Raw genomic sequence first — 17,368 nt, forward strand, 5'->3', positions numbered from 1 at the left:
GCATCGTATCATAAATTTGCTACCATGACTTTTGTCTCTCTCTTCACTATTTTTGATATGGAAAGCTATCGTGCTTCAACATTCCTCGTGTTTAAGTATGTTTAAGTATGAAACTACATGTTTAAGTAGTTTCACCATCATGGAACATCAGAACTAAGAAGACATTTTCTATTCTATGGAAGTTTGAGAAGCTGATGAAAGGCTTTTGCCTAATATCCTCATTCTACCAAAGAATTAATGCGCAACAGATTACTTGAAGAGATTTAATAAACTGGGACAATACTGGCTGGTCTGACAGGCCAGTTTCTTTCATATGGTACATTAGTCAGAGTTCGGTTTCTGTCTTCTGGAAGTTGATTTTGCTTGCAATTCAGACTCTGGGACCCATCTTCAAATGTATCTGCACTAGTGGATACTGGACCTTTAAAGAGCCCAATCACATGAACAGCCTGGAAAGAGTCCCCTGGAAGCACAAGGCCATTATCTGATTCAGTTTCAAACTGGAGCCCCATTATAAAAAAGTATTACTCTTTGGAACATAGTCTGTCCTCCTAGGGGTGCTTTTTACCATTTTCAACATGAGATAAATGATCTGGAAGACCAAGAGCATGGTAAACAGGCCAAAATTTGAGAGTTAATACGTTGTTGGTTATTTATTGTAACAATTATATTATGCCTGTGCTTTCAAGGATGCGGCAATTAATAAAGTCCCTTAACACACGACCCCAGTGCTACCCATAATATTGCCAAAACCATTCCAGTTACACTTTGTCTTGACAAGCAAAATGGCATAAGGAGAAAACATTTCCTTTGTCTTAGGGAAATAGAGCTATCAGTTGAGAAATAACATCGGTACTCTATACCAGCTGGATTGTAATTCATCTATTTTCTCACTTTTATGGTGTATTTGGGGTCTAATTTTGAAGGATTCCAAGAAGTTTAGAGAAGGCTGAGTTCCGTATTGTCTGTATTTTTTGCTTTTTATAAGTATGTGCTTTTATTCTACGAGACTTAGGTCATCTTCTCAAATTTGCTGCTGACTTATGCTTGTTGCCTTGCTTTTTGAATTTGTAAAGAGAAGATTAAAACTTGGCAGAACTTTTAAAAGTATCTTTCAGCCAAAAGTATGGGTTCAGCTATTCAACTACATCTTGTGAAGTTATATTAATTGAAAAGTTTATTATTTATTTGAGTCTGATTTTTTTTAATCAAAATATTTCACTTTGTTTAAAATGTTTCAGTGTTGTAAAAATGTATTTGAACCCCAAACTGTCTTCAAAAAAGTTTTTTTCAGAGTGGCTAGTGAACCAAAAATGTCATTATTTGCTTAGCTCTGTATCTTCTACTATGCTGTAAGGTTTCCTATCCATTTGCCTTGAAAAAACCGCTGGCAGAAAACTGGAGCTCAGAGAACGTCCAAAATCCAGCACTGGTCATTCTCTTGCATATCTTGGGCCTAACTTGCACACCTAGTTGTACTCACAATACATATTTATAAGTGAAGTTGGTTAGTTCTCGCCAAAGTCTACACCTACTAACTAATTATTGGTTAGTTGCTTTCTCACTTCGATTTAAAGGTACAGTTCATTTTAAATTTACTGGGCATGCTCCCCGAGTGGGGGTTTCACTCTTCTTCGGGGCAGGGGGGGGGCGGCATTTGTTATCTACCACTTCCACAATTATTTTATCCTAGTGTCCTTCAGTCTTATCACTTCAGTAGTTTTTCTTCTAGCGATTAGCACATCCTTTGCCAGAAGGCTACTGATTTACATTCTTGTGGAGCCCATCTGCACCTGTACTGATTGTCCCTTCTGAAGTGCTGAGCGGCCCGAGCCTCAGACCTTCTCTCGCAGCCAGTGAGGCTCCTGCCTGCCTCTTGATGGTTCCTGTTATCTATACACCTCCTGCCTGTAGAGTTTTAGGTTTTTCACTGTATTTTCTCGCGTCACCCGCCTCCTCTGCCCCCTCCGGGTGGCGCCGGGGAAGGGGGGGCTGCTCAGCTCATGGCAGCTCCTCGCTGCCGTTCCTTCCCGCCCGCGCTTCTCCCCGGCTCCAGCGCCAGTGCCCGCCGCGGGCTGCGATCCCTCGGGGGCACAGGCGTCCCCTCCAGGGGCTGCAGGGCAATCCCCCGCCTGCAGCTCCCTCCTTCCCTGCCCTCCGTCCTCCGTGCTCGCAGGGCCCTGCCTCACATTTTTTTCCCTCACAACTCTTGTCTCCGTGGTGTTTCACCCTTCCTGAAGCAGGTTTTCCTCAGGGTGCTGCGGCCGAGGGGCTGGGCCGGGCCCTGTGGCGGGCGGCTGCTGGGCGGGACTCGCCTCACAGGGACCTCACATCAACATTTATCTGGAACTCTGATAACAGACGACATTACTCCTCAGAGAAAAAGAGTGCTTCTCAGTACATTTCTGTACATTTATCCTTGGTGTGATAGATACTGCTGCTATTAATGGACCATTTTTCATTATGGTTTATTGATTTAGGTGTATGACTGCGTAAGAAATGCTTTTTGTATGTGTTCAGGCAGGATTAGTAAAGTACACTTAGATATTGGCTCTTGGCTTGCAACTAGCTGATTTTTCTGGTGTGCCTGAATTTAGGGATCATGTTCCTTGGGGGAATCCAGACCTGACATAATCAGCAGGCGTTCTGTTGCTCAGTTCGGTAACAGCACAGTTTCACCTTAATTTTCCTCATTCTGCTGCTGACATGCCATGTCTCTGCACCTACCCACAGCTTGTTGATTTATTTTATAATGAGAATCGTATTTTCCTGTCCAATTTTTTTTTGTGTGTGTGTGTGTGTGGAATCGCTTTGAGGCCCTTGATATAAAATCACGGCAGTAGCTGATGCAAAAACCGAACACTGGGGTCGAGTCTTTCTAAATCCCACGTCAGACCCACGGCCCTTCCCGAGACACCTCGGATCCCCCACCAAACGCCCGCTTGGTCTTGCACCATCCTCGGTGGCCACCTATAAGATGGCGGCAAAAACTTTTCCCGCAGCCGTTACAGCACAACCCTGGATTCTTCCACGGGCGAGAGCTGTCCCCACCCCTCGCCGTGCCGCCCGCTCAGGAGCTCCGCGGGGCCCCCTCGCCCCACCCCCCACAGGGCCCCGCCCCCCGGGCAGCAGCGCTCCGCCCCCGCAGAGGCTCCGCACGGGCCCCGCCGCCCGGCCCTCCGTGTGTCACCGCCCAGCAGCGGGGCGGGGCCGTGGGGTTGGCGGTGCCGGCCCGCCGGGCCCGCGGTTCGCTGCGCGGCGTGGCCTGGCGTGGTCAGTGCGGCCGCGGAAGGCGCGGGGATGTGAGTACCGCCGGGCCAGGGGAGTTGCTTGGTCGGTGGGAGGCGATTCTCGATGCGGCGAGCAGTGCCTGTCTGAGGCCTGCCGGACTTCGGTGCCCGCGGCCCGCTCCTTCCTACGTGCAGGGCCGCCGGGTGCGCCCACGGAGCCCCAGGGACAGCGGCAGCGTCGCTTCGCCGCCGCGGGCCCAGCCTCCCTCCGCCCGCGTCGGCATCGGCCGGCTTGGGCCGCCTGAGAGCAGCGGCGGAAAGCCGTGGGGAGCCGCCGCGCTGTCGGCAGGCCGGCCGCCTCCCACTGGGGCGTCCCGTTGTCAGCCGGGGAGGGTGTCGGGAACGTCCCCTGCCCGCGGGGCCGCGGCCCGGTGGTAGGCGGGGGGAGGAAGGGGCCGGGGGCGCGTAGCGGCCCGTGCGTGGACGCGGGAAGGGGCCGAGGAGCCGGGCTCGGGCTTCGGGAGGCGTGCGCGCTGCGGGGCTCTGGTGAAAAACCTCCTTTGTTTTCGTGTTTGGTTAATGTGTTCCGTTTTGTTTTTAACGAGATTTTAAAAGGGTGTTTTTGAGCATGTTTACGCTGGCAGTAAGGGTGTTTATGTCTGTATTGTTCACCTGACAAAGGGCCTTCTGTCTTGCTCAGTGAGCGTGGAAATCTTTTGCAAAGTTCAGCTAATTCCGAGGGAGGGAGAGCGGGCAGGGCAGGGCGGCCTCAGCTGCTGGGACAGGCTGAGCGGTCAGCGCGCAGGTGTCCCTGGGGTGCTGGCGTGTGCCTCTGTGAGCGCAGGGCATGGCGCTGGCAGACCCTCCCTTTAACGGCTTGTCAAGGAGGGCTCTGAGCTGGCTGTGCCTTCTCTCCTCGTGTTTGGAGAATACAAGACTTCGGGCTGGGGGTAAAGAGAAACATCGGTTAAGGGTCACTGGCATGAGTTCTAGAGCTGAGACCCTGTTCTGTGGTTGCGCTCTACACAAATACAAACCTCTTTACTGGTGCTGAGCTGGTCACAAAATGATCTCTTGCTCCTAGGAAGGGATCCTAGAAATCTTTCCAACCTAGTGGTGTTAAAGTGTCGTGTCTATGAGCAGCGTACTTTGTTTTTTTCAATTGTGTTTTGATACAGACTCTAAAATGTGGGTCTAGTAACACATTTGTTGAAGGTGATGTTTGTAAAACTGGATTCACGTTCTAAGGTAGAGGTGCTGCTTGATGAACTTGGACACATGAGGGGAGTGAATCCCATGTTTCCATTAAAGTCTGCGATGATCTTTATGTGCATAACTCATTAGTATGTTCTTCAGCCTTCAGTTACTCTTTTTTTTCCCCCACTACTGGTCAGGTCAAGAGTTTAACTGTAATGGTTGGAAGTGAGGGATGTTACTCTAACTGCTCCTCAGCAGCAGGGTCAGGGAAACAACCAAATTTTTCCTTCAGTAACCATTGGAAATAGCATCCTTGGGAACCGTTCCTAATACAAAGTTGGTATTAGTAAGGATTCTAATTTTTAATTTAGGATTGTAGTGAAGAAAAAAAAATCAGCTTTGTAAACAGTTGCTAAAAATGGTGACTAGTTTCTTTTTGGCTTTTCAAGGCCTCACAGAACTGAGTTGTATGAGGATCCTCCATCGGCATGCTGGCCTATCGTATATTCTCCAGACTACAACATCACGTTCATGGGACTTGAGAAACTGCATCCATTCGATGCAGGGAAATGGGGAAAAGTAATCAACTTCTTGAAAGGTAAAATAACAGAAGATACCTCTTAGACCAACATTTGCACAAAAGCTAATAGGAATTATGTAATTAGTGCAGACATTAATAATTGCCACTGTAATAGTGACTTTACATCTTCATTGCTCATTCTGTAGATTTAAGCCATGTCCTTTAATCATATCTGGAGTGCTTTAGTATTCTTATATATTTGCAGACTTAAATATTAACAAGTTAAATTGATAGTGGGATTTCTGAGGTGGTTTGGATGTTGTGTTACATGGTGGTGAAGATCTTGTCTGTGAAGTATTTAAATGATGAAATTGTAATGTTAGAGCAAACATACCACACCAGTGCTTTTTAATACAAAGGTTTGTTTCACAGTCCTTTGAAAATGTATTTTGTAGCGTGCTCCATTAAATGAACCCACAATTTTGGTTTCAGCTTTGTCATGCTGTTTATGAAGACTAAAATGTGATTCAAAATTCAAGTTCATGAAATTATTTTTCTCCCCAGAGGCAGAATAGTACTGGTCAGAGTAACTAGTTTGTGTCATTTAGATCTGGCCCAGAGCTTTACAAGACTGAGTAAAAAGGAGGAGGGAAAAATATGAGCATAGCGATGTTTTAGACCATCTTGAAATATTTCTGGTCTTTGTGATTTGAATGAAAGCATGAAGTAAGCAGAATTTCATTGCTTGGCTTTTACAAGAAACATTCATACAGGACATCTGAGAATTATTTCCATCTCTGAAGTAAGCACCAGAATCTTGACTTGCAGCCTAGCCCGTTAGGTGCAGAATGCTAGAGCCTTATGGACGTAGCACAGGGTGCCATGTTTTAATACTTAACAGGTTTTTAACGATTCAAAGACTTTCAGTTCTAGATTGATGTATGAGAGCAATATTTCCTTTTAAGTTTCCTCTTGAGGATAGCTGCTGTTTGCAGTTACAGTTTTGTCTTTCTTTAGAGGACCAAGCCTGGCTCTAAAACAGGACGTGGACTTCAGTTTTGTATCAGTGAATGGAAAATCCTTCCTGTGTTGGCTGCAAGCTTACAAATGGTCTAGCTTGCAAGATCTGAATTGCAGTTTGGGAGTACTTTGTATAGCTTGCTATAGCCTTGTGCTGCCATTGCTTAACACCTGGTGTAGCAAGAGCAGGGTCATTCCTTGTGGCTTGTGAAACTACAGGTGTTAAGGACTGGTTTGTTGCTGCGTGTAACTCAGTTATTCAACTTGGACTGCAGACAGTGTGTTGGCGGCAAATGGCACTTTCCAGGCTGAAAGATAAGTGCAGCTTGTATAAATCCATTCTTTATCAACCTTATGATATTACTCTGATAATGTTTGGGAAGAGCTTTGAAACACCTCTGGTGACAGGCAGAATGCTTTGTGATGGTGCTCATTGCTGTTGGAAGATAAAGGCAGAAACACATTAAGGAAGTACAAATGTAAGAACCAAGATTGGGATCAGGGCCTATAAAATCTTGGAATCTCTTCTTCTAAAGTTTAAGCTTGTGATCAAGTTAAAAAAAAAAAAAAGGGCTTTTTCTCTGGCCAAGGCAAAGGTGGTCCAAGAGCCAGGCCTCTTCCATTTATGTGGTTGATGACTCCTTCAACTGATGGTCTTTTGCAGTTGGAAGTATTGCCCTTCTGGCTTTAGGCTGTCTTGTATTAATTTAGCCAAGGCTAAACAAATTCTAACACTCCATTTAGTAGCTGAGTTTTGGATCTTCCCTCTGTCAACCTTAATTAAGTCTTGGGTTCGATGGCTGTTTTCTTAACTAATCAAAACCTTTGCCTTTCTGCTCCTGCTCTGTGTCGTCTTTTCCTCTAGCTCTTTTCTGCGTGGTGTCCACTCTTTACTCTTTCACAAAAAAATCAGTTTTCCCAATTGTTTTACTCTCCTTGCTTTGTGAAGGAGAGAAGCCACAGGATACCTTAAGGTGCTCTTGGTTTTCTCTGGCTCTTTGACAACTCTTGGCAACAGCTGACGTACACTGTTCCCTATCATCTTCTAGCAAATTACCAGTGAAAGTCTTTCTACAGTTACCTTCTCCTTCGTCAAGAATGAAACTGTTAGCAGTTTGGCTTTCTGTCTGACACCAGTGAATGAAATGTTTCTCAAGGCTCAGTCAGGAGAGATGTAAGCTTGCCAAAACAAATATTGTTGCAGGTGCCATTCTTGTATAACACTTCAGAACAAAATCTCTCACATTTGTGAGTTGCTTTCTTCCTCCTCCAAGTATAAAGTTAGAAAAAAGTTACGGTCTTAGAAGACTGCAGCCATGCAGCAGTTAAATATCAAAATTTGTCTGGGAAGATCAGCATGATGCCTTGTATCTGTTGTTTGTAGTGATCATATGCAAAACAGCATTGTTTTTCTGCACTGCTTGGCTTTTGTAGTTGACCCTAATTTGAACTTTCTGGCGAGTATGCCCAGATGTATGTGTTCAAATGTATTGTCTATAATCACATTCTGAAATCTTGGAGTGATATTTTGTACCTTGCTCTTATAAAACTAGGTTTTAAAATAAACTACCTTTTGCTCTCTAAGGGGAAGAAATAATTGCTGTCATTAGTATTTCTTGAAATCAAATGGAGGTAGGGGTGTGACAGAAATACCCTAATTAAGCATGTTTGCTTCTATGAACATCCAGGCAATTATTTTGTTTGGGTTTGGTTTTTTTTTTTAATTCTACTCTGATGTAGGGAATTAAGTATTAGTGTCATCTGTGGAATTAAAGCATGTTTAAAAATGATGAGTATTTGATGGTATGAGCACCAACGTTTCCCCAGTATGTCATGCCCTAGACTGTAAGGAGTCTTGTGATTCTTTTGTGTCTGTCCGTCTGCTGTGACTACCTGTCTCTTCTTTCAGTTTAAACAAGAAGTTACCATGTTTACAGAAAGCTTTCAGAGTGTATCAGAATTTAGGATATACATGCTACTTTAATAGCTTAATATGTATAGAGGATATGTATTTGGGAAATTAGTAAACTCTGAGTAAACAAAAGTTGTTTCAGTGCTTTACATTACAGATGAATTTATCACGTAAAGGTCAAAGCAGCTTCTTTGGCAGGGTGGAATATAGGAAGTTAAGCAGTGGTATACAATGCCAATTGTTATTTCTCTCCTGTTTCAGAAGAAAAACTAATTGCAGATGACTTGATTGTACAGGCACGGGAAGCTACTGATGAAGATCTCTTGGTTGTTCACACAAGGCGCTACCTTAATAAATTAAAGGTGCTGTACATATTAAAGTGTTTTTCAAGCAAACTGTCTGGAATTAGTGTCAAAGGCAACAGATATCCTACTGGATTTGTTTTAGAGTCAAGATTACAGATTATGGGATGGTGTATTTTGATATCGGTAACATTGTCATTGAGAATACTGAAAGAAAAACATAGAAATGGTAGGCAATTCATAGTGTAGAGGGTCTACCATGCTCCACAGGTGACCTGAAATGATATTTCAGGAAGGTTAAATGAACACAAGGAAGATTTTAATGTTTGAGATGTAGATAATATTCTCCTTTGTACCAGGGTTTTAGTTTCAAAAATGTAAATCTTGATTTACTTTGGTAAAATGCAGTTCTGCAATTGAAAAAACATTGGAGAGCACTAAAAAGGAGTACTTAATCTGATGTTTTATAAAGCAAGTATTGTTTTATGGGTTTGGGCTTTATGTAATCTCAAAGGAGCATCTGTGCAGGGATTCTGTTGTGCGGGGAAGTACTGGCTTCATACTTAGACACTGCCAGTGTAGGGGAGTGTGGAGAGAGTAGAAGGATCAGTGTAGGGGCATAACCTTGCATGTTACCTGTGTGTGAAGGTTTCCAATACCAGTTCATACAGGATTACATATTCACAGGGGATAAAGAGCTTTCATTGGGTATTTCTAAGTGAAACATCCATTTGTTAAACTTCAGTGTAACTTTAACACATAAACATGTGAGATCTCTGTTTCTGAATATATTCAGTTGTCTGTAGGTGGAATTGGATGATAGATGAGCACAGGTGACGTTGCTTTTATTTTGAAACTCTTTATTTAGAGGGCAGAGAAGGGATTTGCGTGAAAAATAATCTTCCAGTTCATATTCAGAATAAGTTATTTTGAGTCACCTTTGCCCTTCCACAGTGAAAGAGTCCTTGTACTTCTATTTCTGGAATATTTTATTTTTGTGTGTAAGAGACCTATTTGTGTGAACTTTTTACACTCTTTTTCTGAGTTCTCTTATGCTTCCTCATTCAGTGCTATAAAGTTAGTGCAATTTCGTACATCCTTAGATGTGAACTTATTGCAGCTGTTCTTGATACTGAGCTTTTAATTCCACAGAGCCACCCACCTCTTTTTACTGAATCACTTCTTTGAAGCAGGGTGTAGTAATGTGCATAGCTTACTTTGGAATACCATAATAATATTTTTAGTACCTGCAGGATGGCTTCATAGGGAATTGTCTATATAGTTTGTGTCTTGGTGCATTCAGATGTGTTTAGTTGTGTATCTCCCCTTCCCCTTTTCTTGAGAGAGTATTTCCTGCAACTGCAAAAACTGGAGGATGTTGTACTAGTCACGCCAGTAAATTCCTGCCAAGAAGCGAAGATAAAAATCCTTAGTTGCAAATGAAAAATAATGTGGCTTGACATGAAAAGGCTGTGGGTACCATCCATGTTGCCTCATCCCAAGTCTTCTTTGTTATTTGTTTTGGTTTTCTTTTAAATCCAGAAAAATACAAATTTACCAGTAAATGGCATAGTTCTGTGTTAGATCAGCTCTGAAGACAACAAAGGTGCTTGTGTTTCTGGGAATGCCTAGGTCTCTTAAAATAATTAATTACTTGAGTATTCTCCATTTAAAATTTGAGCATGAATTTGGTAGGAAATTCCATACGCTTGTAAGAAGAGGTGGTGTGTAGTATCTTAGCAGCAGCAGCAGCTGGCCGGGGGCTGGCTGAAGAGAAACAGAAGGGTGTGCACAAAGTAGAACAAACTGTACTGGAAATCAGTCCTGTGTTGGAAGGAAGATCTCCTGTTTCCCTGCTATAGGTAATATGACTAGTCCTTACAACAAAATTTGACCTTTTGAATTGAGGTGATTCCCCCTCAGTTATTCCTTTGAAGAATCTGGATCTCTAAGGAAATGACTGGACTTTGGATAATATGCTTGCAGTACTTTTCCACTTTACTGCCTTTTTCTAGTGTTACGTAAAGTAATGAATTTCCAGCGTATCAAAGTTCTGAAACTTTGAAGGAGATAGGCAGTGAGGTTAAAGCTAGTTTCAGACCATGTGATCAATCAATTAAGTTTTTACATTTTAATGTTTTATAGATTTGAAAATTATGTGGGTTTACAAATAAAAAGTTAATCATTTTAATATAAGTGTAATTTTTTATGCCTAGTGAACAGTGGAGTGATGTGATTATAGGGAGTATTTTCTGGTGCTTGTGTGCTTTGACACTTGCCCGGTCATGTGAGCACATCTGCCAAGAGACCAGAGGTCCCTGCCTGTTTGTCACAATGTGGTACTGGCAGCCTGCCTGGGAAGGTGTTAGGGCTCTCAGGAATGAAGGAAGTAGAAGCAGGCTAGTAAATTAGTTGGTTCAGCCTGTAATACTTGTGACTTTCAGGTGTGCAGCCAGCACAGAATGCATCTTGGGCTGTGTGCATTGCAATAGTAACCACAGGTGGCTTGGCAGCTGGAAGTGTGGTTTTGGTTTGGATAAGATGGGCATCTTCAGAAGCGCTTAAAATTTTTCTGTCCAGTTCCTCAGTTCATGCAGTTCTTGTGCTGTTGTTTGTTGTCTCTGTTTCCTCCCTACATTGTGTTTTTTCCTTGCTCAATTTTTTTCAAACGTCATTAATGACAGATTTATTAGGCAAGTGGTGCTTTGCTGTAAAACATTAATTTAAAAGGTCATGAGGGCAGATACATGTATTTGATCCTTTTTACCTAAATTTTCATGTAACTGTTAATGTGTCAGTAAAGGTCTTTAAGAATATACAAAAATATTTTGTCAAGATAATAATATTTGAGTATATTTGGAGAAAACACTGAACAAGAATAGTCACAGGGTACAAGGTCTGACATGTTTCAGTATTTAAACAGCTGTGCAAATGCTGTAGGGCATCCTTGGCAGCTAAAGCAACTAGCAAACCTCTCTCTTAAGAATAAGGTCGCATTTGGTTGACAGTTGTTAGTTTCTTTTTAGTGTTATCAACTCCTTGGTTGGGAGACTGATGCACCAAAATTGTTTTTTGTCTGCTTCATTTTCTTGGGTGTGTCACCTGGCTGTCATCAGTTTCTACTAATCTTAGTGCGTTCATAACTTGCCCTGGAAATTTTTGTGAAAATTACAAGCTTCCTACTCTCCTTTATGATTTTATCTTACGTTAATTCAAGCGAAAACCATACTTTCTTTATATGAAGATAGACTCAGGCAAGCTTCTAAATATATAATCATGTTAATTGCGTGGTGTTAGACTTCTAGGTCTGTGAATTTTCCCTTGAAGCTGGAACTAGCTGCAGGAGCATATCAAAGATTTAAACACAGTGTAAATCTAGATACTAAAGAACAAAATTTCATTATTTTCTTTTTTAAAAAAATTGACAGGTTGGCTATTTTATAATATTGAAATGAAATGAATGCATAACAAAAGGCAACACACCAGAGGTTGGTTTTGATCATTAATGTGCTGCTTGTATTAACTCAGAATGTATCAGCACAAAAGCCAACTACTTTAGCTTTATCTTCCTAATATTAGTTTTTCAGTTTAACTTTTAGTCCTTGAACACTAACAGTTTTTTAGGTCATTTAACCTCACTAAAAAGAGTTCTCATAGTTAAGGAATTAAAGTTAATAGTAGTAATACTTTATAAGTAAAGTCCTGCTAGAATAGCCTCATTAAATGTGTATGTTGTTACAGAGTTTGGGTTTAAGCAAGGAAAATTAAGAATACTTTAAGTTGTTTGGGTTTTTTTGGTTTTGTTTGGTTGTGGTTTTGGGGTAACATCTTGGTTTAGTGTTACACTTCGACACAATTAATGATACTGCCTAGTAGTTAATACAGTACAAGGCATGTGTTAAAGCAAAATGTACCTGGTAAAGGGTTAACCTGACTTCTTCATTCCTTCTAAGAAATAAGGGAGTGAATTTTTTTTGAAAACTGAAACTTAAATTCATACATTGAATTATTTATCCAGAACACAGGAAGGTGAATAATTTAACAAGTCTTACGATATTAGCAAATGAAATGGAGAAGTTAAATGGAGTTGATAACTAAAAAGAGTAAGTGAAGGCATGTTATCGAATAGTGTTTATCTGTGATTATTTTTCTTCCCTGAATCCAGACCAAGTTTTAATTTCTGTTAAGTTAAATAATTACATGTCTACAAAACTGTCTTAAGAGATTCAGTAATTTGATGATGGCTGAGAGCAAGTATCTACCAAAAGAAATAGTAACTGATATTTTTCTGGTATATGCAATTAGAATACAAAAAATAATGATTGTAAATAAAAAAAATGAAGGGTTTGTTCTCTTTCAAAGAAAACTAATGCATGTGAAGGCTTGTGTTATGGAAGCCAACTGATTGCCTGAAAAATGTAATTAATGTAGTCCTCACAGATTGAAAATAATTTTTATTTTTACAACATGAAAAACTATACAGTTATATAAAACCAATTAATTTTGATTTCTTTTTTGAGTATATATGTAGTTCTGAGATTTTATTGCAGGAAATGTTGGAAAACAAAATTAACACACTGAAGGAAAAAAGTGCGAAACTATCCACAGTTTGAGGCAGTGTGTTCTCTGTTAATATAGTGGTGTGTTTTGAGAAGCATTTTCTTTAGTCTGTAGCTGCATTCTTGAACCCCAAGACTTTCCTCATAGTCAGATGACTTTTCCCCTGTATGTAAGGAATTACATAAACATAGTAAAGGACCAAGTCTGTAGCTGTGAATGTCTTTGGGCTTGGTACTGTTCTGTAAATGTTCTCAGCTGTAAAGAGAAGGCTTTGCTTACTCTTTACTTCTACCATGTGTGGTTTTCTTGCTTTCACTTAAAAACCTGCAGCAGCTTATGTGTTAATTTGGGTCTTTGTTGTTTCCCCTTCTTCCTGTTGAGATTAAATTTTTTTTAAAACTGTTAAAATTTTTCTTCCTCAAATTTTGTTTTTGTTTGATTATTGTTTGCATTTGAGGTCAAAATTTATTTTATCCAAATGTGACCTTTCCAATTCCATTTTAGAACAACAGGATTGAATCTAGGGTTTTTTTTCATTGTGCTTGTTTAAAAGTGAAAAGATACTGTAAAAGGACCTTTATCAAGGTTGACTGTATTACAAAATATTTAAAGTGCTTTGTTAATGATGTAGAGCTGATAGTATGGTAACAGAATAATGTCTTTACAAATATAAAAGTAGTAAGAGCTTAAAATGAACTGTTGACAAAATATGGTTAGTAGTTAAGAACATTATGAATGATGCCGCCTCTCCACCCCACCCAACAGTATTTTGTACTTGAAACTCTGATAACAGGGAAGCCAAAGTATCTTAAGGTATTTTTCGAATATCAGAGGACTCTGAAATTGGCATGTGATTGTTGTTGGTTAAAATTGACCACTTGTACATCCTGTCATTTGTAAACAGACAGCTAGTGGTAATCAGGCAATGAATGTACTGAATCTAGTTAAACTTCCTAGTGTTGAAGAAAATAGGATCTATTCAGAATCCTTGTACAGGGTGTCAAATTCTCTGTACCTGAATGTTTCAGTATTGGTTGAAGAGCTATATTCTTGTTTGTGAGTTATGTTTTGATATATATTTAGAAGTGTTATCGCTGGTAGCAATCTTTGTAGAAGTTCTTTGAATAATCTCTATGTGTTTGCAAAAAAAGCATTTACATATTGCAAATATTTTGTGTTTTAACCTTCAAATTGTGTTCTTGATGATACGACTTCTTAACAAAACGTTTCCTTGAAACATTTTCCAGAAGTTTTTAATATGCTAAATAAATTTTAATCAGTTCTCAATGCTAAAATTGGCACTGTGTGTTCACTAAAGTATTTGAACTTCTTAGTTGAGTTGTCTGTTTTTCTTTTCTCCTTGGTGTATCCTTTTGACTTGACACAGGAAAAGATATTTTAGGTTTGAACAATATATCAAGCGTAGCTTGCTGTTAGTACTGCTGAAGGACGCTTTACAGTTCTTCCTCCCAATCCTAGGGGTATTAGATTTTCTGAAATACTAGCTTGCTGAAAAATTGCTGATTTCTTACCACTTGATGCTAAAATCTGAAAAACTTAGTGGTGGTGATTGAAAGGGATGGTTCTCGTAGTTAACAACTCGAGGGCAAACCTCTTTGGAAGTTACTAATAAGGACTGTTGTGGTCACCTCTATCTAAAAATATTAAAAATCTTGCTAAGGACCAGTGAGTTCCTTTTCAGTAAATAGCAACCGATGAAAGATCTAAACATCATCATTAAATTAGGCTACATTAATTGGAACCTTTTTTCCCTTCCTTGTAGTGGTCATTTGTTGTGGCTACAATCACAGAAATTCCACCAGTTGCCTTTCTTCCCAATTTCGTTGTTCAAAGAAAAGTTTTGAAGCCTCTACGAACCCAGACAGGAGGAACAATAATGGTAAGGTGCTCTTGATTCACTTCGCTCATATTTAAACTTGTTGATCAAAACTATAAACCTGTGAGTTGTAATATTTTGTATAGCTCAAAGGCTTCAGCCCTGGAGGCCTGTCAAGGGAAGTGAGTTAGTGTGCAGTCCTAAACATGAGCAAAGTTTGCTGCTTGTTAGCCACTGCCAAGGTGAAGGACATACCCGGTTTAATGGTCTATAATTTGCGGAAGCATAAGAGACAATGAGGGGTGGCTTGGGCAAGCAGTGATAGGTATGGCAGGACTTTGGCAAATGCAGAAACTGAATTAGTTTTGCACAGCATTCAAATACAGGCAAATTCTAGGAACGGGAAGCTTCAAAACTGGTAGTATAGAACCAATTTGTAAAGCACATATTTACCAAACCGCTCAATACTGTCTGGGAAGAGATGCATGGTTTGGTGCTCTTGAGGCTAGGTGAGTGTTTATATTTAAAAATCATACCACCTTGCTCATTTTAATGATTAAAGTTAAGTTCATCTATTTTTTTCTATTGTAAACACTACATAAGCAGCTCAGCTGAACTCAAATGAGATGTAGCCCATTTCACCTTAACAGAATTGTTTTCTACTTTAGTTATATTAGTGCTGTGGTCAGAAGAGCTGTGCAAGTGTTGCCAGATATTTAATTTTGCATGAGGATTGCCATTAGAGATACTGAGGAAGTAGGAGGAAAGAAAATGGTTAATAGATGGAGCCAAGAAGGAGAAGATGCCTTCATAATTGTAAGCTGGTAATTAATGGAACCTTTTCTGCCCTTTTTATCATTCATTGTCATACTAGAGCTAGAGTTCAGAAACAATACAGCGTGATGCTGCAGGAAGGTGGTAGCAGTTCTGATCTCTCTTCGCAGGCACTGAGCTGTAAATGTTATGTAAATGGAAGACAAAGAAACCTATCTGAAATCATTAATATTATGGTGCAAATAGATCTTTGCTGCATTTTAGCTCTTCTTCCTGAAGGGAGCTGTTACAGTGGGTGCATGTGAAAAGGATGGAAGCCCATGTTGCTTTTTTGGTATCTGTTTGAAGCCAGTTATTGAAGAACAGTATTCTGTGAGTTGGCAAACCTTTCAGAGTAGGTCTGTGCCAGCTGTGAGAATACAATTTATTGCATCCACTAGATATTAAAGGTGAGCGAGACTGGGAAGGCATAAATGAATAATAAAGTAATGGCATTATTTTCAGAAATAGGCTAATAGGTAGCTTCCCATTTCTGTCAACAGAAATGTAGGTACTTAGTTATCTGCACTGGAATCAAGGTTTCTTATTTTTAAATGCTTACCTTTGTGGATGTATCAAGAATTCATTAAAGATAATAACGCAGAGTTCTTCTGTGACTAGTGCATAAAAGGCAGCGCAGCATGGTTTTCAGAAACAACGAAAAGGTTGAATCTGTGTCTGACCTATTAGAATGATGTGAGTGAGCCCAAACGTTTAGTGAAGCAGTTCTCCACGTTTTCTTTAATTTTGTGGGGCTGACCTGAGATTAACTGTTGTTACTATCATTTGTGTGTATAACTGGATTTGGGCACTGTTAAGTTTCAGCCCTCTTGGGTTTACTATGTGAAATGAAAATAGAGAGCCAGTTGTTACTAGTTTATTTTATTTTTTTAAGGCAAGATGAAGTAGGCTGCTTTTCTGTTGTATTTACTTTTTTAATGATAGAGCTACTCAGTGTCTGATTCTTTATAGGAAAAAAAAGTCAGGTTCTTACTCTGTTGTTAAATCTGTGTCCCATCCAGCTGATGTGTTTACAAGTGCGTATGTAAAAGTAACTCTGCCAGTTGTGGGGTTTTTGTTACCGAAAGGTAGTAGAGAAGGGAATAGAATGGACTGGACAACTTGTGACTGGTTATCTACTGTTAAGATTCAGAAACATCTTTTAACAGTGCCATTTAATTGTTTTAGGCATGTCATTGTAACTCCCTGTGTAATATCCAAAATTCTGGTCACAGGTATTTAAAAATCTGGAGCTCTTAAAGAGTATGTCCTCATGTTAGAGCTGTGTTGCAGACTGGTGCATTTTATTGTTTGTAATGGGGAATGTTATGTTTACATGAAGTAGTTCTTTGTGACAGTGTGAAGTACTCAGGGTAGCTGCAAAATACGCATGTGTTCAGAAAAATCCTGTTTATGATGGGAAGCGTAGGTGAGAATTTTAATAGTAGCAAAGGAAGATTTCTAGCAAGCTTTTGAACACGGGGATAGTAGAGGGAAACATGAAAAAGTCACTTTCTTGATGCTGAAATTGTAATGAAATGAGTATGCTGCTTATTGCTCTGAGCTGTTAAATGAAAATGGCCAGTGGTTTCTTCCTAGATCATTAGGACAATAGTAAATCCTGTGACATTTACCATGTTCAAGTATCCTTACAGGTTGCTGAGTCTGGTTTTAATTCAGGCTTGTGAGTGGCAAGTGTCTTTTTATAAAATAAAAATTGTATATATCTTGCCCAACTTGGACTCCTTCTCCAACTATTGTTCTTGCCTCTTAAATCCTATTTCCTAGTTCTGCTTTAATTCTCTTGTGTTGCTTTGTCTTCATGGATGTACATGTTATTTAAAGTCAGAGAATAGTGAGGTAAGGAAATACATGGAAGTATTTGTACGGTGTAACAATGTCTGCTTTTGTTGAAGCCTAAAAGCCTGCATAAGCATGAGAAAACCAGATAAACTACTGAAAATGTTAAAACAACCT

The 17,368-nt window shown here is 40.1% G+C and overlaps 1 protein-coding gene across 3 annotated transcripts in view; it reads left to right on the forward strand.

Annotated features, from left to right (window-relative positions):
- The first annotated feature begins 3,173 nt into the window (after window positions 1–3,173).
- HDAC11 (histone deacetylase 11) overlaps window positions 3,174–17,368 on the forward strand; it is a 30,843-nt gene continuing 16,648 nt past the window's right edge. For 2 of the 3 annotated variants that reach the window (XM_055709988.1, XM_055709989.1), the window contains exons 1-3: window positions 3,174–3,302; window positions 4,877–5,025; window positions 14,525–14,641. In XM_055709988.1, coding sequence (XP_055565963.1) covers window positions 3,301–3,302; window positions 4,877–5,025; window positions 14,525–14,641 — 268 coding nt within the window. In that variant the 5' untranslated portion in view covers window positions 3,174–3,300. Of the gene's footprint in view, window positions 3,303–4,876; window positions 5,026–8,140; window positions 8,242–14,524; window positions 14,642–17,368 lie in introns of all 3 variants that reach the window. The other variant, XM_055709987.1, reaches the window with a different exon arrangement.

This window comes from Falco cherrug, chromosome 4, assembly GCF_023634085.1.
Source record: "Falco cherrug isolate bFalChe1 chromosome 4, bFalChe1.pri, whole genome shotgun sequence".
Lineage (NCBI taxonomy): Eukaryota > Metazoa > Chordata > Aves > Falconiformes > Falconidae > Falco > Falco cherrug.